The sequence below is a fragment of the Musa acuminata genome, chromosome BXJ1-7 (assembly GCF_036884655.1).
Source record: "Musa acuminata AAA Group cultivar baxijiao chromosome BXJ1-7, Cavendish_Baxijiao_AAA, whole genome shotgun sequence".
Lineage (NCBI taxonomy): Eukaryota > Viridiplantae > Streptophyta > Magnoliopsida > Zingiberales > Musaceae > Musa > Musa acuminata.
Genome location: NC_088333.1, coordinates 43,720,500 through 43,743,212, shown reverse-complemented (window position 1 = coordinate 43,743,212; position 22,713 = coordinate 43,720,500). Strand labels below are relative to the sequence as shown.

The 22,713-nt window shown below is 37.2% G+C and overlaps 3 protein-coding genes across 8 annotated transcripts; 2 read left to right on the top strand and 1 right to left on the bottom strand.

Moving 5' to 3' along the window:
* Positions 1–697: 697 nt before the first annotated feature.
* On the bottom strand, positions 698–8,354 carry LOC135581002 (uncharacterized). 6 transcript variants are annotated; one of them, XM_065193612.1, is made up of 12 exons: positions 8,218–8,304; positions 8,039–8,074; positions 5,447–5,688; positions 4,734–4,861; positions 4,008–4,116; positions 3,878–3,917; positions 3,432–3,521; positions 3,230–3,329; positions 2,754–2,884; positions 2,252–2,354; positions 1,441–1,907; positions 698–1,228 (listed from the first exon to the last, which is right to left on the bottom strand). In XM_065193612.1, exons 3-12 carry the CDS (start codon positions 5,583–5,585, stop codon positions 979–981), a joined length of 1,557 nt encoding a protein of 518 aa, XP_065049684.1. In that variant the 5' UTR covers positions 5,586–5,688; positions 8,039–8,074; positions 8,218–8,304; the 3' UTR covers positions 698–978. The 6 variants fall into 6 exon arrangements, with proteins under 6 accessions (XP_065049684.1, XP_065049682.1, XP_009411312.2 ...); XM_065193610.1 differs by lacking the exon at positions 8,039–8,074 and having other exon boundaries at positions 5,447–5,708; positions 8,218–8,354; XM_009413037.3 differs by lacking the exon at positions 8,039–8,074 and having other exon boundaries at positions 4,734–4,858; positions 5,447–5,708; positions 8,218–8,354.
* Positions 8,355–10,896: 2,542 nt separating this feature from the next.
* LOC103993088 (lysine histidine transporter-like 8) lies at positions 10,897–14,768 on the top strand. Its single transcript, XM_009413039.3, has 5 exons — positions 10,897–11,403; positions 12,270–12,403; positions 13,229–13,656; positions 13,828–13,959; positions 14,114–14,768. Exons 1-5 carry the CDS (start codon positions 10,940–10,942, stop codon positions 14,597–14,599), a joined length of 1,644 nt encoding a protein of 547 aa, XP_009411314.2. The 5' UTR covers positions 10,897–10,939; the 3' UTR covers positions 14,600–14,768.
* Positions 14,769–16,384: 1,616 nt separating this feature from the next.
* LOC135679636 (serine hydroxymethyltransferase 1, mitochondrial) lies at positions 16,385–22,635 on the top strand. Its single transcript, XM_065193608.1, has 16 exons — positions 16,385–16,544; positions 16,645–16,692; positions 16,815–16,901; positions 17,008–17,129; positions 17,280–17,356; positions 18,016–18,140; positions 18,987–19,079; positions 19,412–19,504; positions 19,615–19,812; positions 19,931–20,035; positions 20,963–21,028; positions 21,254–21,331; positions 21,644–21,755; positions 21,839–21,949; positions 22,080–22,258; positions 22,450–22,635. Exons 1-15 carry the CDS (start codon positions 16,461–16,463, stop codon positions 22,229–22,231), a joined length of 1,551 nt encoding a protein of 516 aa, XP_065049680.1. The 5' UTR covers positions 16,385–16,460; the 3' UTR covers positions 22,232–22,258; positions 22,450–22,635.
* The last annotated feature ends 78 nt before the right edge of the window (positions 22,636–22,713 follow it).

Below are 22,713 nucleotides of genomic sequence, written 5' to 3'. Positions count from 1 at the left end.
ATCACTTATAACTATGATTAATATTTTTGTTTATAACATTAGTTAAAATTACGATTAATATTTAATTTTGCAAGATTAGCTACAAATCTATAATTTTAAACTTACTTGTAGATAAATAAATAATAAAAATCACAAACAATAAAACATATATATATATATATATATATCTATATATTGTCGTTGTGCATTTGTAAATATATTATTTTCAAACTTTGCTAGAATACATATAATATTTTTTTTGGAATTTTTTTTTCAGATGCCCCATTTTTAGTTTTTATGTCTCAATTTTTGTTTAATACTTTATATATCTTTTGTCAATTATATATCTTTAATACTATATATTAGAGGACACCAAAGGACATGTAGCATATTAGAGGAAATGAGGGCACCTAATGGGAAAACTAAAAATGAGAATATCATCCATATATATATATATATATATATATATATATATATATATATATATATATTCTGTATATTGAATATGCAGGAACCCTCTTGAGGCAAAAAAAAAAATCCTTAATATTAACAAAAGAATTTTAAGATAAAAAAAAGAAAAATTAGATAAGACTTCAAACCTTTTAAAAGAAATATCAGCAATGATCAAACCAATATTATGTTTAACCAGTGAACAACTAAAACTCCATGACATAGGGATGCTATCATAAACTCTCATTTCATTCTTAGAAACACATAATAAGCAATTTTGAAGCATTATAAATAAGTTTGCAGCTTTCATTAGCATCATATATCTACTACTGATACATTCGCATTTGTGAAAATAGACATTACCATCTTCGGGGCTCTCGGTGAGCCATGTAACAACAGAACACAGTATCTTCTTTCATGTGCAAAATGGATCTGAAGTTATTCTCTGGAATTTTTCTTAACATTCATTGTGTTCTCTGTACCCCAAATGTGTCACGTGTATCAAAGAGCAAGAGCAACTCCACTAAAATTATATTGTTGAAGTATTCATTAGCGAATCGAGCAACAAAACCACTTATTCCTAGAGTGCTTTGACTTGCCACTTTTAAGGCTTTTGTCATGAAAACCATTGGCTTTGAGGGTCTCTTCATCGCAGACCTTGTTCATGCTCTCTAACAATGGAGGCTTTGTCATACTAATAGCACTTTGTGTCGGCTTAATATGGGAAGAACTTGAATCAGCTGTCTCTGGGCCCAAAACTGTGAGCTTATTTCCGAATGCAGATGTCTTTGTGTTATCACTGCAAGGAGTACACCACAGGTAAATATGATCTTATGTTTTGTCTGACTAATATAGCGGATTTAGATTAAAATTTGAAACTTGGAGGCCCCTCTAATACAGAGCTCTACCAACCCCAAATAGTTGGAATATTATGGCTTCTTATCGTTGTAAGGCCCTCTAATTGAAAGCCCATAAATTACACAAAGCAAAAATTGTTTCAAACAGAAATACCTGGAATTTCTAGTGGATGATTTGGTCTCAGAAGCCTCTAGAGCTGCTTCATAAGTGGGCAACCCTTCATCAACTGACAAGCAGTCCAATTGGTTGTTCGGTGAACCTTTCTTACGAAGTATAGAAATGGCATTGTCCAAGATGCCCAGAGCAACTTCCACCTCTGGGCTGATATAAACTCTTTTTGTGATGAGATCTTGCTGTTTAGTACTTGAGAGTGTGCTGTGTTCTGTCTCCTCTTCCACAATTTCACTGACATATCTGCTGTCTATAATTGATTGAACTTCAGTTGCAGTTTCACCGATGTGTTCCTTGGGGAGAGTACCTTCATATTTTTCCTCATCCAAGCCAACTACATCAGTTTTGGTCTTGTGTTTGGTATTCATTCCTTCACGAATTCTAGCATACATAGGCCCTTCTAAAGCTTGTCGGTAATCCTGGTCAGTGGTTGCCACTGTACCAACTGCCTGCAAGGCACCAATGCTTGTATTAGTTGAAGCAAGGACCTTATACAAAGAATGAGTAGCGAAGTATGACTACAAGATCAAAGTGTTAATTACACCTTATCTTGGCTAAAAGGCAAGAACTGGAAATTTGAACACAGATAAAATTCCAAAGATTGTACACAAATTATTAAGGTGTGCCAATCTTTTTTTGGTGGGCCACAACAATCTATTCTTTGATTATGTTAAGCTAAAAGTAATCCTACCTTCCATGTTTGACTGATAAGATATATAACCACTAAACCATGATGCATTCAATTACACATGGAAACCCATATGTGCAGTGCATAGTAAAAAGAAGGTATTACTTTTTGATATAGCTTATGCCCATTGCCGATTAGCTGCCTTGAAATGAAATTGATAAGGGATGGAGGCACGAAATCCAGCTTGATATCCATATTTGTTATTGCCCTGAAGATTACAAGATCCATCAGACAAGAAATGAATACTGATGAAGAGTTCACAAAGTTTAACGAGTACACAGTGTAAACATTGTATAATGTATATATTAGCATTAAAATTAAAAAATTATATGTGTCAGCTAATTTAATTGGTAAAGATATTGACTCTTGATGGCGAAGGTCCTGGGATCGAATATTATCTTTATTACTTACAGTTTGCACACAAAGTAAATAGTCATTAATAGTTTAATACTACACAATGCAGTTGTAATTGTCCCATAAGTGAGACAAAAAGATATGTAAAGAAAAATTCTCATTATACACAGAATTTATTTTAGCATTTCCTATTCATCAAATGGTTCTCTGATAATTCTAAGAATAATAAGATGTCTGATCCTGTTAGAAGTACCTGAAATAACATCTGCTATGATCAACTTTTTGCAAGACAAAACCACCGACCAAATCTATACGGATAGCTTTGGGAACTTCATTCCTGTTGAAGTCGTCAGTGCTAACCTCTATCTTCTCTGAGTCTGAAATCTACAGGAAAATGCAACATACCCATCAATTTTTGTTTTTTACAATCTCTGTCCAACACCCATGAGAAAATGTTCAGACAAAGTATGTTATTTCCTAGTTCCAGCTTGTTTTCAAATGATTACTAATTGGTTTATTCAGTAACAAATTCAGGAAATATGTACTCTTATAAATCTCCATGTTTATGTATTTGCTGCATCAAATGTAGGTGATCCCCTAAAGTCCATATAAGAGAACCTTGATATAATATGTAGACATATTGTTGAAAAAGGTACAAACAACAGTTATATGGTTTTGCATGAATTATATGATCGATCAATTTCACAAGGGACAAAGGTCTGTCTTTACCGTGTTAATAAGTACAAGGATGAGATCCTCGTTTAGATATTCGATCTCAAAGTAATGTAGAAGTGCCTCCCTATCTGAAACTGGCCAAGGAACTTTCACCCTTTCTTCCAAACAGTGAAAGAATAAAGATAAGTACAAGAAGATACAGAAAGGAAAAATAAGGTAGATATCCAAAATCATTTGTTATAGAATAACAACTAACCTTACTAAAGAGATCTCTTCACCTGTTTGAACTTTCTGCAAGCAGGTGGACATAATAATCTTAAAAGTTGGCAGGTTGTATTGAGGCCACCTGGGACGAGAGCACAAAATAGGAGAAATGGCATCAAGTCCAGCAAACCATGCAAATTGAAGTGACATGGACATGTCCTTCCATAGCACCACTTTCATCACAGAAACGTACAATAACCAAAGCCATGCTGAGTGTCAGCATCCCAGTGTGTGCAGAATGCAAGAATGTATTATTATGGTGGTCTCCCAGCACAAGCCAGGAATTGACATTCAGAACTATGATCTTGCACATACTAAGAATAAAAGGAACTCACTCCTGAAGCTAAAGTCATCACAAGTGAATAGAAGAAGCATAAAACATCCTACATAATGCAGAACACATATTTGCTTACTATAACATCTAGCCCATGCACTCACCATTTACTATAGAGGGTTGTCTCCCATGAAACACATAAACCTGAAAGAAACAAAATTTTGGTAAGAAATTATTGCACTATCAACAGGCTGGAGCAGAAGTGTCCCAAATATTAACAAATATTAAACTTACAGACATCAATAGGTCCATCAGCATATCCCTCGGCAAGTAGAGTATGAAATGGAGTTCCATGGGGGCCTTCCCGATACATGACCCGGAGCTGGTCTGTGTCTTGTTTTACCTGGAAAGTAACAATAATGATACTTATTGTCAAAAGCATTTGTCAAAAGCATGAAAACACCACAATAACTTAAAATTCATGCTAAAACTAGTGTACAACAGCTAAGGAGATAGGATAAAGCAGTGACTTGAAAACATGAAAGCTCATCCTCAAAATTCCTTAAAATTCATATAATGATTCAATCATAGATTTTGCAACAGATTCATAGCATATTTTGTTTCTATCAAAATGAAAAACGACATTGGTTTTTTATCATTAACATTTGAGTAGAATTAAGGTCTAGGAACCCAAGTCCACAAACATGTTTCTAGTCAAACAATAAGAACTTAATAACTGTTACTCCACAAAATAGTACCAAACAACACATTCAACATCCAATATTGATAACATGAGTCACGTCCATGCCACATCCAAGCCAATAGGATTATATAATAGTTAAAAAAGAATAATTGTAGAATATTTCAGAATTCTCGGACAACATCAAGATGAATAAACAGGAAGAGATCTGGCATACAAGAAGGATTTTGAACCTTGAAAGTGAAATTTGAATATCTAATGACATACAGAAATTCAGTACAAGCACATCCAAAAAAAGAAACTAAAGAAAGATTAGATACCTTCCAATCATTATGTGATGTCCCATGTGCTTTAGCCTTCCTTTCATCTTCAGAGGCACTCCGTAGCATCTCAACAAAATTAGAAACTTCCATTGTACGCTTTTCTATAATTTGTTCGATGTTTCCTGCTAATGAAAAAAAAACACATATTTGTAACAAACAATCTTGCAGCTTTACATGCACAGAGGAAAGCTAACACATCAGCTAATATCATGAAGTAGTAGCCCATTTAAAGATACATCAACTTGGCGAAAAACAATAAAATCTGAAAGCATATAATCGAAATGTATTTACAAAGACTTGAATCTAACTCTAAATGATATCTGTTGAGGCTTCCAGTTAAAAAGTTATAAGCCAGCGAGAGTGACTTTAATCTGGACAAAGTCTGGAATAAAATATGCATAATATGCACTCTTAGATGACATCTGCAAACTCCAGGTAGAAAAGATAAAAGCAAATTATGAGTTCTGCATTTAGATCTACAAATATTAAGCAACATACATATTGACAAAGGATTATCTATAAACCAGCAGTACAACCACGATAGTTTCCTTTAAATTTGCAAATGGAAGGGACTGTAAACTAAGGAACTATGCATGAGCAACCCAAACCAACATATGATCATTCTACAAGGAGATAAATGACATACTCATGCTACAATTTTAGCAATAAGAATAGTCAGCATCTATTGTTGCGTCAAATAATTAATCAACCTTCAAAGTGGGATGAGGATGACTGCAGAAGTTGATTCTTGACGAGCGACTTGATATACTCTTCATTTGCAAGGTCAGGCAAAGCTAGAGTTTCATCCAGCCTCTCTCTCTGCTCCAAAATCTTCCTTTTCTTCTCCATTTTGCACTTGAAGAGTTATTAAATAAGTCTTTTTATTTCTCCTTTAACGTGGGTACCATATAACTTTTATCTTCAATGAATTGTATTTCAGTGTATACAAAACCTTGCAATGGAAAACTTGGTCTGTCAAATACATATAATAGATCATTAAAATAAAAGTAAAGCAGCAACCATGATAATAGGAACAAAAACTGTGTCATTATAATATGACTAAATATAAAAATTGCAAAACCACAGTAAATTCTTGTAATTTATGCTTCCACAAATAATAAGGTGAGCCTTGATAAGAAAAGTCATCTATCAGGATGGTATATAGCTCTAGGTCGTTGTTTTGCTTACTAGAAACAACAAGTTTGTAAACTTAAAGCTTGCACTGTCTGTGCCCTGATTTGCTCAAGATCACAAGCTAATTGATGTTGTCCCTAATAGCTTATCTTTCCCAAGAAGAGTACACCTTAACTTTCTCACTTGAAAAGGAAAAGCAATATAGTTTATCTCAAATGCATATGTTCCAAAATTGGCTGATGGAAGGTGGTAATAGACATAAGTGGTATAGAAAAGACAGCTGCCAAAATGAACCAACAAAAGTACCTGCCTGGACATGTCAGAGTCAAATGAGAACAATATTCTTATTGTTCCTCCTGAGAACATTTTCTATATGTGTATGCACCTCCAGGAAAAGGCAACCATAAAAAACAAATATCAACGAAGTAGATTCTACACAAATATACTAGCAAACTGGAGCTTGTATTAGTTAATAGAATGACAAGTTTATATCATTCTTGGAATTCTTTGAAACCACTTGATATGTTTTTATGGTTGTCCTGAGGTAATTTACAATCAACTACTTTGTTTACTGATCAAAAATACTAATCAGAGACAAAAGAAATCCATGAAATAACATTACAAATATAGTATCTGTTAAAGCAAGCTAGAATTCTCATGAGTAGAAAATACATGGAAACAACAAGTAAATGCAATTGTTTGTCCAAATAGAATCTAATTCTTGTTAGCAAAATGCTCTATTGAATGACCTTGTCCTGTTGAAGGAATAATGTAGGAGCATCGAGACCTGCCAGCTGCTTAAAGCTGGAATCTAATGGAAGTTAGAACAACAACTACATCTAGATAGTACTGGCTCCTTTCTCATGCATTATGACTAAGCGGAGCAGAAGTTTTAGTTCAGGTGATGCCAAATTAGGAAGCAGCATCAACACCATCTGTGAATAAACAAGTCCATGGTGGCTAAAAAAAATTTTTGTTTCCTCCTTTTCCAAGGGGAAAAAACTTTGATGTCATCTTTTATTTTTCATCCATTTGAACTAGAAAAAAGAATATATTATTGACTTTATGCTTCCCCCTTCAAGCAACAAATGCAGGAAAAAAGTCAAAGTAACTATTCTAGATCTTTAGTTTCTACAAATTATTTTCACCAGGCAAAGCAGAGGGTTTTTGTCCAATTTCATCAATTAAGATAAGAATTGTAAACCCTTTAAGATAATTCTACAAACACTAAGAAAAGACCTACAAAAAAAAGGTTCTCTATAGTGGAATTGCCTCCCCCAAGCCTATAGAAACTCAAAGACATGACACAGTAGATTTCAGAAAAGTTGCCAATACAAATACATGAGCAATGTTACTTCTTCCAAGAGAAGCTATATTTACAATTTCACACCTGATTGTATCTAAAAACAAGGATTAATCGACTCAAACCTCACCATGAACATAGAAAACTATAAACTCTAATCCTAGAAGGCATTCCAAATACAACCACGCTTTTCCTGAATACCTTCACTAAGCTTGACCCAAGATCTTGACATCTCAACAAAAAAAATTACCCACAAAGACTCTTTTAGATCATCAATCCCCCTTGTTACACCGAAAACTAACAAAAACCTTTCGTGGTGTCAAAATATAAATATCTAGCAACTAGTGAACAGTCAACCGTTCCCATCACATAAACATGCAAACCCTCTGACGACTCTCACCATGTCAATCGAATTAACGCACAGACTTCATGGATCAACGACAAAAATCAATTTCAAAGAAATTTACAACTTTTTTCTTGAAAAAAGATGTGAAGTTTTCAGCTAAATACTTCATAAGTCAACGGAAAACAGAAGTTCTAATAAAAGAAGAGAAGAAGAAAATTTTAGCCCAGATTTGTTCCTTTCTGACTCGAAAAAGGAACATACAGGTGGAAGAACTCCCCAGATAATTCAGTATCTGTCACAAATGCCCCATACAATCGAATCCAAACGCCACCGCATAACCTTTTCCGTTGACTATATATAACAAGAACTGCCGACAAAAACTAAACTAAGGACCTAGATCCAAAGCTTCAAGCTTGAACTCAAATCCAGCGACGAGAACTAATCTTAAAGCTGGAACCGACTCTCCGTGATGAGTTAAAACAGTCCAAAGAAACACCGAATCGACGGAATTACACATACCAAGGGATCTCGGGCAATAGTTGCGGATTTCGACGACTACATCCAGCAAAACGCGGTGCAGAATCGAACAAGAAATCGGAAAGGGGGGGGGGGAGCACACAAAGAAGAGTCGGTGATTAAATTACGATGATGACCATGATCACAGAACACGAAAGGAAGGGCGAACTAGATCATCTCACCGATTACTGCTTGCGATCTTGGTAATTGGATTCAAGACGTGGATTGGAAAAAGAGAGGGTGGGAAGAATGCCGAATCGCATACAGTTGAGGCACGGCTGCATCGAGCTGTTCGGTGGTTGGGAGGTAATAACGCACTCGTCAAGGGGTATTCTACACAATGGCCTTTCTAAAACTATATATATATATACACACGTATATATATACAAACATATATATATATATATATATATATATATATATATATATATATATATATATATATCATCCTATTTATTCATTTTAATTAAAGTTTAAATTTTATGTAAATATATACTTCTAAAATAAATCTAAAAATTAGAAATATATCATTGCAATTAATCTCCGGTAACCAATTATCATTTGATCTATGGTTATTTTTAATTATAAACAATAATTTCTTATATGATTATGAGAATAGTAAATATATTTCAGTTACTTTTATATTATTTTTTTTTTTTTCAACTCAAATTAAATATTAGCAGCCCCAGCTAAGCATAATTGACCGAAGATATCAATAATTTGGATGGATAAATAAATATGCTATTTTTAAACTTTGAAAGGGTAGTTTACCTCAAATTTGAATATCAATAAAGTGTATAAAATAAGATATAGTGTACAAATTCGAAATTCCATTTGATTTCCAAATAATTATCAAGTTTAGATTTATTTTTTTTTAAATCTTGGCTGGATTCGACCTGATTGGAATAGCATAAAAATGACATTATATGCAATGATATAGTTGATAGATGCGGTGGATGAATCACAATCACACGATAGATTTGCATAAGACATTAATTATTGATTAATATTTTTGTTGAATGCTCTTTTTTTATGATCATTTAATATTATCCCCATTCTAAGATGGATGGAAGTGTTGTTTTATTTTTCTCATAATCCTTTTTTTTTCTTTTCTTTTGTTAGGAATGGATGTCCTACGAATAATTATCAATTGATTTTGATATGACGAATAATCAATTTTTATTGGTTTGGTTGTTCGACAACTATCATAATAGATTTCACATCGAAAGATCGGTGCCATTAGTTTCAATGTAGTTGGGCGTTCAACAACCATCATAATAATACTCATTATTCATTAAACGTCCTTCCTACGTTTGTGGACATGGCTTCTTTAAAGACACCTGTGGATGTCATTTTAGGATCTAAATGATGCAGTAAATTGGAAATTTGAATGAACAAAACATCATCGGTCGACTCAAAACCTGTGGCAGATAAAGTACGCTTACATATTTAGGATAAAGCAATTGCTATGTCTTGTTAAATGGAAAATAGAACCAAATTGTTGATCCTAACACTATGATACTTTCTTAGTTTTTTGCGAGGATATGTATGATATCATCATGATTCGATCCGATAAAATAAAGTGATTCAGTAACCTATTGAGTTTGGACATATCCTTGTAAGTTTATTCAAGTCATTTTCTATTTCTCAAGTCAGTCATTTATTGATAGAAACTTGTGTATAATACTTGCCATGGAAAAGACACTCTATCACAAGAAGTATACCGAGCAGATATCAGAACCAACAAAAGTTGTACTGGAACTCTTGAACACCAAGTTTAAAGCTGGAGGTGGGAGATGAAAGATCATGGGTTTTGTTGATGCAAAAGGTAGCAATTTGCTAAAGACCTCTTTGTCTAATGCTCTTTTCTTTGGTGAGAGAACATATTTTGTGTGTTTCTTGCTACGTACGCTCATGCATACTGCGGTTTCATTCACTGTTCCAGGCTTTTGATTTATGGGTCTCCACCTTTGCTTCTGAAGAATAATAAAACCTGTCATGATCAAAAACAGCTTTATCCATTTAATTACAGTTCCATGCATCCCACAGCATTGGTCGTGAACTCAACAAAACTGAGGTGATGATTGATCAGACTACATGCACCGAAAGAAGAGGAGGAGAGAGGAAGGAAGGGTTTCAGCAATAGACAACCATAGTGCAGGAAAAGAAGAGAGAAGGGGGAATAAGGGGAAAAGGAAGAAGACGGCCAGGTGCTGCTTTCGACGAGGCTTTGGATATCTTCTCCTTTTTCTCGGCTGTCCCCTCCACGCTTCAACACGCTTTTGGAAAAGCGAGCTATTCAACGCGACCAAAATGACCGAGACATCCTTCGCCTGTGAGACTTTCTGCAACTTTATTGAGGGTGTTTTGGTCATTAACGACACAACCCCCTTCAAGTGGTAGCGAAGCCACTGGGCCCCGCCGTCTTGCCCTGCTACTTTCGTTGTAACATCAAATAATTGTCACTTGAAATTACGTCTTACCCCTCGGCCCTAACACCCGATTTTGGGTTCACCCGAACCCGGTCGAACTCCGCACGTCGAGGTTTAACGTGCCAAATTGAGGTCGTCGTTGAAATTGGCCATTTGCAGGTGAACGGATGTATAATGTATTCGGCCGATGTCCAACATGTCACGTTGATTCTAATGGTTGGCCTGATGTGAATTCGATCCGACCCGCTACTATCCATTTCTTTTCGATGATGTCACGTAAAGTAACGAGGAAAACGAATCCAAAGCGGTCCTGGGGAGATTAGATAAACCCATATGGACATCGGAGGGACAATTTAGTCATTTTATAGTACGGTGAAAACACCAATAAATATGGACTGCTTCCTCGTTCATTTCTTCGTTACTCGACGCACTCCTCGGCTCACTTCTCACAGCTCACACAGGGGGAGCGAGCATGAGAGAGCAGATGGAGGAAAGGGGAATGGGGGTGGCGCCAGGGCTGGAGACGGAGCTGGTCTCGATCCCGGCGACCCCGCGGGGAGTCTCGACGCCGGAGACTGTGACACCGACGGGCCTGCGGTCGCCGCGACCGCCGGGTGGCGCGTCAGTAGCCGGGGCCGGGGCCGCCGGCTCCAACTCGGCCAAGTCGTGGACGCCGACGCCGGCGATGATATCGCCGCGGTTTCTGAGCCCGTCCATCTCGTCGGCGGTGGGGACGCCCATGAAGCGCGTGCTGGTGAACCTGAGGGGATACCTGGAGGAGGTAGGCCACCTGACGAAGCTTAACCCCCAGGATGCCTGGCTCCCCATCACCGAGTCCCGCAACGGCAACGCCCACTACGCTGCCTTCCACAATCTCAACGCCGGCATCGGTTTCCAGGCCCTCCTCCTTCCCGTCGCCTTCGCCTTCCTCGGATGGTCACCTTCTTCCTCCTCTTTCCTTCTCTCTACCTGCTTAATACTGTATTATCTCTTTTGGTTCTCCTTTACTGGTTGCTTAGAGTACAACATCATAGCATATTATCGGCCACAATGGTCGAAGCCTGCTTCGAAAACCCACGGTGATAATACTCTTCAGCATCATGCTCATGTACATGGCAATTGGTAAACGGCAAAAAGTTACTACATATACTGTGGGATGGATGTGATGGTTCTGAATCTGATTGCGCTTTGTCACCAGCTTAGATTTGTCACGAGTCGAATGAGATCGATGGATCGATGGAATGCACCAGAATCGGATATCATGATGTTTTGGTTGTTTTGATGTCACATTCCTTTGAGTTAGCTTTATGTCACCCTCAAATCACCTTGTGCAGTTGCTTACACAGCCCAAGCTTTTAACTGAAGTTATCTGATTTATCATCAGTCTAGAGCTTTAGCAAGGAGTTCTATAGAGCAGAGTTATTATGCTGCTAAGTAATTTCCTTGGCAAATGGAGACACAAGGTTGTCTAAATAGCTTTGCCTTATCAGAGGAATGAGAAATGTGAATGTCTGCAGATGTTTCAAGTTTACAGATCCTCTGTTTGTGTCTTTCTGCAACTCCTGATAGATTTTGGCTGAGAAGAATGACCTTCTTAAAGTTGGTAGTAACTTAGTTGTACAGCAATTCATAACACCATGAATTACATTACTAAAATAATTGCAGAGTTAGCAATCCATTTGCTGGTAAGCTTGCAGCCTTACACCTGCTATTCACCAGAAGAGGTTATGATGAAAAGAATAAACTTGGTTGTCACATTTTTCTTTGTATGCTATTGTAAAGCTTCATTTCTTGGACTTCAGGAGCTGGGGCATTGTAGCTCTGACCATTGCTTACATCTGGCAACTTTACACACTCTGGATTCTCGTCAAGCTACATGAAGCCATGCCCGGAAGAAGATACAACAGATATGTGGAGCTTGCGCAGGCTGCATTTGGTAAGATTGCTCTTCTCCTTCATTCTTGGTTCAGTCTGTGATTCTTAGACATGCCAACCTTGTTATTAGGTTACCATTTGCCTCCATGATTGTGATCAGCTAAGATTGCACACTAGTGTAGGAAATTTCTGGCTGTCCTTTTAGCATGCCGATTTCTTGCTACACCCAAATTTCTGTTCATTTCTCTATAAAACTGAAAATAAAACTTGTTCTTTTCTTATCGAGAATTGTACTTTTAGATATCCTAAATTGGATAAAATAATTGTCTTGAAGTATTTCATTCATCAAAGTGGAGGAAATACTTTTGTATTGATCTAATAATAAATATTTGTGCAGTTCTCAAACTGCATTTTATCAATGATCAAAATAATGTAACTTTGCTTAGCTACTCATTTAAGAGCCACCTTTGAAAAAGTAATTTTGTGATGATGCAATTCTTTTGTATATATTTCAAGCATTGAGTTAATATGATGAAGAGTGGTTAATAATATTAATATCTTTTTCATTGTGTGGTAGCAATGATGTTTGGAATTACGAATTATGCTGTTATAAGCAGCACATTCCTTTCTGTCTCTTGGAGCTCTTTTTGCCAAGCAATGAACTTTCTCTTCCATTGCTATCACATTGTGCCTTGTCGAAAAGTACCTAAACCACATTGAGGAAGAGATGCCAGTGTGTCCTGCAAAAATGTAAATTTTTGAAATCCAACTAAGGATGGAGATGTTTATCAATATACCAGAAAAATTGAGCATGTATATACCAGAACTTCCTAGAGAACCTGGTTTTTCCACTTGTAATGAGCGCATTATCTTTGTCTTCTTCCAGGAGAAAGGTTAGGTGTCTGGCTCGCTTTATTCCCAACAGTTTACTTATCGGCAGGGACTGCAACGGCATTGATTCTGATCGGAGGGGAAACCATGAAGATGTTTTTCCAGATAGTCTGCGGACCCCTTTGTTCATCAAACCCACTTTCAACTGTCGAGTGGTATCTCGTGTTTACAATCTTGTGCATTGTCCTGTCTCAGCTCCCAAACCTCAATTCCATTGCTGGGCTCTCACTTATTGGAGCAGTAACAGCAATCACTTATGCTACTATGGCTTGGCTTCTCTCTGTCAGCCAAGAAAGACCACCTTCCATCTCTTATCAGCCAATGGCATCACCTTCTTTCGGTGCAGCAGCTTTTTCAATCTTAAATGCCCTTGGCATTATAGCATTTGCGTTCAGAGGACACAATCTCGCATTAGAAATTCAGGTATTCATTTCCTGATCTCAAATAGTTATCTTCCTGAACTCAGCTTCAACTGCTGAATGAGATAGCTACAGGCATTTTCATGATAACAGTATGAGACCGAAAAAGGTTCAGATTGTTTATGTTCACCTCTTTTGATTTGATAATGAACTGTTGCTGCTTTTTGATCTCCAGGCAACGATGCCATCGACCTTTAAACATCCAGCACATGTTCCAATGTGGAGGGGAGCTAAGGTTGCTTATCTTCTGATAGCCATGTGCTTATTTCCTATTGCCATTGGAGGCTTCTGGGCGTATGGTGACCTTGTAAGTATAGCAGCAGTCCATGATACCTTGACAAGTATATGTGATGCCTATCACCACCTGTTCCTCGAAGGATCTTATGGATTATGCTTATAGTTAGCTCTCTCGCGGACTCATCCATGTGTATGCATCTCACATGTTGATTATATCTTTGCAGATGCCAGCAGGAGGAATGCTGAATGCTCTTTACGCATTTCACAGCCATGACATCCCCAGGGGGCTTCTGGCAACAACTTTTCTCCTGGTTGTGTTCAATTGCCTCAGTAGCTTCCAGATATACTCCATGCCTGTGTTTGACAGCTTCGAAGCAGGTTATACCAGCAGAACAAATCGACCCTGCTCGGTTTGGGTCCGATCCGGCTTCCGAGTCTTCTATGGCTTTATCTCATTCTTCATTGGAGTAGCACTTCCTTTCCTCTCCAGCCTTGCAGGCCTCTTGGGTGGTCTCACTCTCCCTGTCACCTTTGCTTACCCTTGTTTCATGTGGATTCGCATCAAGAAGCCTGAAAGATTTAGCTTCAACTGGTATCTTAACTGGAGCCTTGGCATCATGGGCATAGCTTTCAGCTTAGCCTTCTCCATGGGAGGTGTTTGGAGCATGGTGAACAGCGGGCTCAAGCTCAAGTTCTTTAAGCCTAACTAAGCTCCTAAAGATTTCCATATATGACACAGTTCTACGAGCATCACAAGAAACCTCAAGTTTGCTGTCCTCCACAAGGTTTTCAAGGACATAATGTTGTGCATGTATCTCGTAATCTATTACTAAGTTGTGATGGATATTTCTTTATGAGGCCATTGCTTGATGAATCTCATTTGCCTTGTGTCTGCTTTGCATAAACACAGAACATGACACTTCTCAGAATGAGGAGGAAGAGCTTAAGATTAGAGATCTGTAACTTTAAATGGATCATATCGAGCATGACAGTCATCATTGGGCTTATTTCTCAGTTTTATATGTTAATTTCAAAGAAATAATAAAAAATTATCTTTATCACTCCAAATCAGTGAATTAATCCCTCTAGATCTAAATTTATAGGAGATCTTGGAGCCATGGCAAGAACTGTTTTTTTTTTTTTTGTGTTACGATAATCCGATTTTAGTTAAAAAAGAAATATTTACTTCGAAAGAAAAAACTTTGTCTATCAGAAATATTATTATTTTTCGATTAGTTAAGTTTTATTTTTTTACCGAAAGGTAAGTGACAAAAAAATAATATTATCCTTGAAAAAAATATTATAACATTGATAACATTAAAATTATTTTTGTTATACAAATATATATCAATCTGACGTTTTCTCATAATTAAAAATGATTAATGTAAATTATCGAGATGGAGATTAACAAGAGGGATACATCGAAATATTTAATGGAACATAAATGCTATATTAGAATTTATAAGGGTAAATGCACAAACTTCGAACTAAATATATAAAAGTCTCAAAAAAGAAAAAGAAAAGAAAACAGTAATATCACTACGAAGCACTCGATTCGGTTTCCTAGCCATGCATCTGAGTTAGATAAGATGGAAACCGAGGATTGGCTACTGCACACTTCTCGTCTGGTTTGTGGTCAGGGACAAGATAGGGCACGAGTGGAGCAGCGCCGGTTTGGATCAAGTCACCAATCCAGACACAACCCTCACCTTAATAATCCCCTCAATTATAGTTCTTTTTCTTTTCTAACATGAATGGTTAATGTGAAACATTCGTGTCGCGTGCTCTTACTTTGACAATGATGGGTGGCTACTCCTCAGGATTAAATGGTCTTTTCAGTACTCTCAGGGAGTGAAGGGCTCATAATTAAGGTACACGGTTCGAGAGTGAGTTTGTTCGATCGAGATGCAAGCCTCAGGCCCTCCTTCTAGTACTAATGTGATAAGGGACCATTTGATCGACTAGTCATTGGTATGACCCGTAGGCTCGTAGAAAATTATTTGTTTTGGACGATGAGCCTATTCACACGGTTTTATCCTTTCGGAGCACGTGAGCTCCAAAAGACGCCTAAGGAGACATGACAGATTCATGAGTCCTTAGTTCCCATACTCAACCAATGTGAGACTAAATTACCTTATCATGAGTCCCTCTCGTAGGGGATCCAAGAGCTCATAACCAAGATGCATGACTTAGAAGTGAGTTTGCTTAGCCGAGGTGCAGGCCTCGAACCCTCCTTCTAGCGTTAATCTAATAAAAGACCATTTGATCGATTGATCATTGGTGTGACCCATAGACACATATGAAATTCATTAATTATATATATATATATATATATATATATATATATATATATATATATATATATATATATATATATATATATATATATATATATATCAGATTAAACATGTAATTAAGTCCTCGGTGGGTTTATTATGTAATTTTAAAGATATATTGGGTTTATATGAAAATTCGTATTCTATGGTAACAATATCTTTGGTTCCTCGGCCTCCCCTCCCTCCAACCCAGTCGCTTCTCCCCCGCGAATTCCTCCATTCCCGAGCGAGCGAGATGGCAATGGCGTCGGCGCTCCGTAGGCTCTCTTCCTCCGCCGCAAAGACGCAGCCTTTCCTGCGGACCTCTCTCTGCTATATGGTCCTTTCTCCAACTAATCCTTCCGAAAGAATTAGTGGGACTGATTCTTGAGTCGTTTTGAATCGTGACTCGTCGTTATTGTTTGTTCTTTTGGTTTCAGTCTTCCTTACCGAGTGAAGCCGTCTACGAGAAGGAGGTTCGCGTTTCGGTGCGTAACTGATGCTGTAGTTTAGTGAAGACCACATGTATCATTTCTTGATTCCGGAACCTCATGGGCTATCGAAAACTCTGTTTTTGAGCCCTTATCTGATGCATATTCATGAATCGCAGTGGCCAAAGCAGCTGAACGCCCCGTTGGAGGTCGTCGACCCGGAAATTGCGGATATCATTGAGCTCGAAAAGGCGAGGCAATGCAAGGTACTACCTTTCGGCACTCATTCACTCCTAGGGCGTCCTCCTTTTGCTGAGTCATCTGAGATGAAATTGAATCCTACCGGGAAATATTTTCTGAATGTGATGGAAGGGGCTTGAGCTCATACCTTCGGAGAATTTCACGTCTGTGTCGGTGATGCAAGCGGTTGGATCCGTCATGACTAACAAATACAGTGAGGGGTATCCCGGTGCAAGATACTATGGTGGAAACGAGTAAGATTAGGTCACTTGTCTTTGTGAAGAACGTTCTGTTGCAATCAATGGATGTGTCTATTAAAGCAAAATACCAATTTTTTTGTGATTGTTTTTCTTTCGAGTGTGTGGTCACTTGTGGCCGAGACTCATCTTCCTTTCTGGCTGCAGATATATCGACATGGCAGAATCATTGTGTCAGAAGCGTGCGCTTGAAGCTTTTCATTTGGATCCTGCAAAATGGGGAGGTAACATGGACATCACTCTTGTGCTATTTTGGTAAAGAATAAAAGAATACCAACCTCTGGTTTCTGTTCATTCTTGGGTGGTTGGTGGCAACTGGTATTTAAATCTATTTCCCTCCGACACCTACAGGTGTTGTGTTCAGAACTTGACAGCTTTTGGGATGATCATCAATTATTATAAATCGATGCCTTTGCTGTACTTATATGAACATGCTGTTTCAATGTAATGAATGCTTGAATTTAGTCATGATTCAATGTTGTTCTATATTCTCATGTGGTTAAATCACATATCTCATAATCGTGTGGGCTATGTTGTCTTTGAAGTAAATCAAGCATTATAAAATAGTAAAATAAAATATGGGCATCATGGTGAAATGAGCTTTGTTGTCTCTTTTTCTTTGATGATTGAAGGCTAACTCAGCTTTTATAAAGCTAATCTTTTTACCAAAGAAAAATAATAATTTGGAGGAACGGTGGATTTACAGCCATGTCTAGAACCCGTACTTTTCTTATCTTGATTCTGATATAAAGATGCCTAACATCTCAATTGCATATTAGGTTGTATATATTGCCTTTACAAGAGCTTCTTGTATTAAAGTTTTAAGTAAGGTCCTTCCGCCTTTGTCTTGTTCTGTCCATCTAAATTGCGCCAATGCTTACAGTGAATGTGCAGTCTTTGTCTGGATCACCTGCTAATTTTCAAGTATATACTGCACTCCTGAAGCCACATGAGAGGATAATGGCTCTTGATCTGCCTCATGGTGGACATCTTTCTCATGGCTACCAGGTGAGCAGGATATTCAAGTTCTCTTGTTGTTTTAGTGTCTAGTATTGCATTGTATGAATTTGCTTTCATTTTTTGTATTTTCATGTTGTTGTAGGATTTATTTGACTTTGTTAAATTGAAAATGAAGGTTCAATAAATTCTTACTTTTCTATTATGTCAATGAATTCATAGTGACGTTCTTGCTAAGGGAAAGAATGCCAGATTTTAAGACTGTCACAAATGAAGTGTCTGAACCATGATTATGAGCTGTTTCCCAATGTCTTGTATTTTTGATGTTGTAGTTGAACAAGTCTCTAGTATGTACCTGAATTTATCCCAAAAAATAAATATGATTGCTAAGAATATTGTCACCGATAATAAAAGTTTTAATGTTATCACTTACACTAATCCAACACATACACACCCTGTTAACTCTTAGCTAACCAAAGAACAAGGAAGAATGGCCCTGGACCTAGGTTGTGTTCTCCTATTATCCTAGACACTAAACCTTCATGAGATATATGTACTGAGTCTTGTTTTGTACTTAATAACCATGACACCTATTAGTTGATGGCATAGAGATCAGAGCTTACGGTCGATCTAATATGCAACTGGACACAATATCTAGGTGCACCATTACATCAGTTTAATATTTTTAATTGTTGGGTTTTGTTTAAAGTCTTTCTTGTTAGTTTCTTTTCAACCATAGGTTCAGTGCTGCTTGTTGGCTTCTAAAATTGAAGTTTTTGACTCTATATACTATGTTTTTTCTTTTCGTTGAAGTTGTGTGTGCTAGCGTTTTATTTACTATGATGTTATTGTTTAAACTCAAAACTAATGGTTCTATTATCTGTATGATTTTTGCAGACTGATACCAAGAAAATCTCTGCAGTATCCATATTCTTTGAGACAATGCCATATAGGTTGAATGAGAGTACTGGATACATTGATTACGACCAGGTGGCTACTATATCTAATTATGTGAATTTTCTACTTTCTGGTCTCCCATTTTGCTTTGCAACATGCTTATGTCACTGCAAATTGATCAGATTTTAGTGCATTTGATATACAACATTATGTAAGTCAAGAGCTTAAAAAACGACATCATTTGCAGATATATTGTGACATTTCCAAGATCCAAAATTTTACTTTGTGAATTGGATTAACATTAGGAAAAGGACTTTGATCCTAAAGTTAACTTGTTCATGTAAATCTAAGTCTTGGTTTCTTTTTTGTTATATGCTGCAAGAAAAAATCATCCATACTTGAGTTAATCAGATATTTCTCTGCAGCTCGAGAAAAGTGCTACATTATTCAGGCCAAAATTAATAGTCGCTGGAGCAAGTGCATATGCTCGTCTTTATGACTATGCACGGATTAGGAAGGTAGACGCTTATCCAGTCTATTTAACCAACAAAATTTGATATCTTCATCATGAGTTTTAGCTTCTGTATGGAATATTGCTTTTGGTTTCTCACTTTTTGGGCATTAACAGGTATGTGACAAGCAGAAAGCTATCCTTCTGGCAGACATGGCACACATAAGTGGACTTGTCGCCGGTGGTGTTATTCCATCTCCATTTGATTATGCGGATGTTGTCACAACAACAACTCACAAGTCACTCCGTGGGCCACGTGGAGCCATGATATTTTTCAGGAAAGGAGTGAAGGAGATCAACAAACAAGGGAAAGAGGTGAGTTGTGGAAAGTTGTTCCTTCACAACTATTGATTGTTATAGGTAACAAATTTAAAAAGGGTCTACTTTTAATATAGGATTAAAATAACTAGTGTTGTATTTATCAAATTGTTAGGTTATGTATGACTTTGAAGAGAAAATCAATGCAGCAGTCTTCCCTGGACTTCAAGGTGGTCCACACAACCATACCATTGCTGGCTTGGCTGTTGCACTCAAACAGGTATGCATTCTCCAAAACCATTCTCTCTCCCTTCTTTTAATTTGATTTGTGAAAATTCAGGGAAGCATTTTGTAGACTTAAGGCTCTGTACGGATAATAACTTATGGAGGGAAGAGGAAAGAAGACTTAGGAGAGAAGAGAACAGAATCCTACTTTCTCCTACTCTGCTTGGAATTAGAGTTGAGAAAAGAGAGGAAATGTACTTATTTAGTTTGGTAAACCAAGAGAACGGAAGGGATGTTTTACTAATTATCTTGTAATTTTGTCTATGCTTGTTTCAGAATCTTTTCAAAATCTTTCAGTTGAATTAAGGGCAACCAAGGAAAAATCATATTTGAATCCTCGCTTTCTTCCTCTCGCCAAATCTCTCCAATTTCAGAGACACACAAAAAGGCTCTTAGGGGTGAATTTGATTGACTCTTTTGACAAAGGCACATGGATTCAGTTGGGTTCTCTCCAATTTTCTTCTCTTCACCCAAAACATGCCCTAAAAGAGTAAAGTGGAATCAGAAACATTAATTTAGTTAGGAAAATCATGTGATCTGTTCATAGGTTTAGCAATCAGCAAACTAGTTGCTACAAGAAGGATATGTTTTGACATTTTTCCCTTCACAAGGTGTCATATGTACAACTAGTTATGTTGATCCATGTGCATGGTCACACTAGGTCTATATGTCAAATTTTGGTCAAGATCACTTATGAAAAGTTTGGGCTTCTTATCATACATAGACGACCAGTTGGGAGCTGGTAACTATGCAAATTAAGCTCCTTTATTGGGGAGCAAGCATTCAGGATTTCCACAACAGAATACTTAAAACAACATGAGTTATTGTATTCTGCTGTTCTATATGTTGTTGGTTGGTCAGCCTTTTACAATTTATTATGGCATTTCATTGTCATAGACTTATTTCAATCATGCAACTGCAGGCCACCACCGCAGAGTACAAGGCCTATCAAGAGCAAGTACTCAGTAATTGTGCAAGATTTGCTCAGGTATGGTTTTCGTGATGCTTTATTTCATTCCCGGGGATCCATCTGTATCAACTGATTAACCTTCTCTTTTGAGCTTGACTAGTAATATTTTTGTTGTTGCTTAATCTGTCGATTCATTTACCAGTTCACAATTAAACTTAATTCGCTTTAACCTTACCTACCAGTCAAGCTTATCTTCTATGTCGGTTTAAATCAACTACTGCTAAATGGTGACATGTTTTGCAGTGCTTGATTGAGAAAGGCTATGAGCTTGTTTCAGGCGGAACAGAGAACCATTTAGTCTTGGTAAATCTCAAGAACAAGGTAAGATGGACATGAATATGTCTATTTAGTGCAACATTTTCAGCATTTATAGAAATTACCATCAAGTATGTTAGCAAGGGCCAGAATACTTTTATATCTTTGTATAAATTTTTAATAGCAAACAATATAGATGGACTAATCCTTGAATCATGGTTTATTTAGTCTTGTTCAGGCTTGGTCACTAATTCTGTTCAAAACGAGGGACATAATAGCTTCCAACAGTTTTAGATAATTTTCCACCCTAGATGTTGGCTAGTACCAACTATTTTACATGAACGGATTGTCATCTTAAGTTTCTGAATCCATGTACAGGGAATTGACGGGTCTAGAGTTGAAAAGGTGCTGGAATTAGTTCACATTGCAGCTAACAAGAATACTGTACCTGGTGATGTGTCTGCCATGGTTCCTGGAGGCATCAGGATGGGTACCTGCTTATTACGATATCAATTAAACTACAGTGACACTTGGTAGATTGTTTTCCTTACATGCCCTTTTCTGCTAATTCAGGAACCCCAGCCCTTACATCAAGAGGATTTGTTGAAGAAGATTTCGCTAAAGTTGCTCACTTTTTTGACACTGCTGTTAAATTGGCATTGAAGACCAAGGCTGAAACCAAAGGTTCGTATATGTTCATCTTGTTTTCTTTTGTATCTCGGGTTTATGCTTTATTTCAGAACTGATATACCCACAAATCAAATAAGCTCTCTATTGATTACTTTTTTCCTTTCTTTTCTAAAATGACATTTAGGTGGATCAAAGCTGAAGGACTTCCTAGCCACCATTCAAACGGATGCTAATATTCAATCTGAGATCGCAAAGCTCCGTCATGAGGTGGAGGAGTATGCAAAGCAGTTCCCAACAATTGGATTTGAGAAGGAAACGATGAAATACAAAAACTGAAGCTGAACCAGTGGCTGTAAAAGCAAGGTACGATTGTGTGAGAGATGGTTAAATGGGAGCCCAACTGTATTCCTCATATTTGATGATGGTGATGCCCCTTTCATTTTCTCTCATATCTGTGATTGTAAGGCTTCATCAAAGACCTAATGCATGTTCAACAATGCGAAATAAGAAGAAAACAAGAGTCTAATATTGAAGCTGATTATGTTTTGGTGCAGAAAACAGAAGCTGTGTTGCATAGGGGCCTCCCAGCAAATGGTTATTTATGATGTCAAATCTGTATCAAAACTATGAGAAAAGCATAATTACATCCTATGAGAAGGTGAATCCTTAAACAGTGTCTATTACTTTTGAGATGTACATATAACTCATGCAATAATCATCAGGACAAGTGCATTGCAGCCTCCCATGAGTAACATGAGGTCCCAGTTCTGTGTTATGTATTTACTGCCATGTTAATGCAGTATAATACCAGTAGAATT

Excerpts from the sequence above, each read along its gene's own strand:
- LOC135581002 (XM_065193610.1), bottom strand. The coding sequence starts at position 5,585 with ATGGAGAAGAAAAGGAAGATTTTGGAGCAGAGAGAGAGGCTGGATGAA. Across the intron at positions 4,117-4,733 it reads CATCACATAATGATTGGAAG|GTAAAACAAGACACAGACCA; the intron begins GTATCTAATCTT and ends GTTACTTTCCAG. Across the intron at positions 2,885-3,229 it reads TCCTTGTACTTATTAACACG|ATTTCAGACTCAGAGAAGAT; the intron begins GTAAAGACAGAC and ends ATTTTCCTGTAG.
- LOC103993088 (XM_009413039.3), top strand. The coding sequence starts at position 10,940 with ATGAGAGAGCAGATGGAGGAAAGGGGAATGGGGGTGGCGCCAGGGCTG. Across the intron at positions 12,404-13,228 it reads GCTTGCGCAGGCTGCATTTG|GAGAAAGGTTAGGTGTCTGG; the intron begins GTAAGATTGCTC and ends GTCTTCTTCCAG. Across the intron at positions 13,960-14,113 it reads TCTGGGCGTATGGTGACCTT|ATGCCAGCAGGAGGAATGCT; the intron begins GTAAGTATAGCA and ends ATATCTTTGCAG.
- LOC135679636 (XM_065193608.1), top strand. The coding sequence starts at position 16,461 with ATGGCAATGGCGTCGGCGCTCCGTAGGCTCTCTTCCTCCGCCGCAAAG. Across the intron at positions 19,080-19,411 it reads GATACATTGATTACGACCAG|CTCGAGAAAAGTGCTACATT; the intron begins GTGGCTACTATA and ends ATTTCTCTGCAG. Across the intron at positions 19,505-19,614 it reads ACTATGCACGGATTAGGAAG|GTATGTGACAAGCAGAAAGC; the intron begins GTAGACGCTTAT and ends GGGCATTAACAG.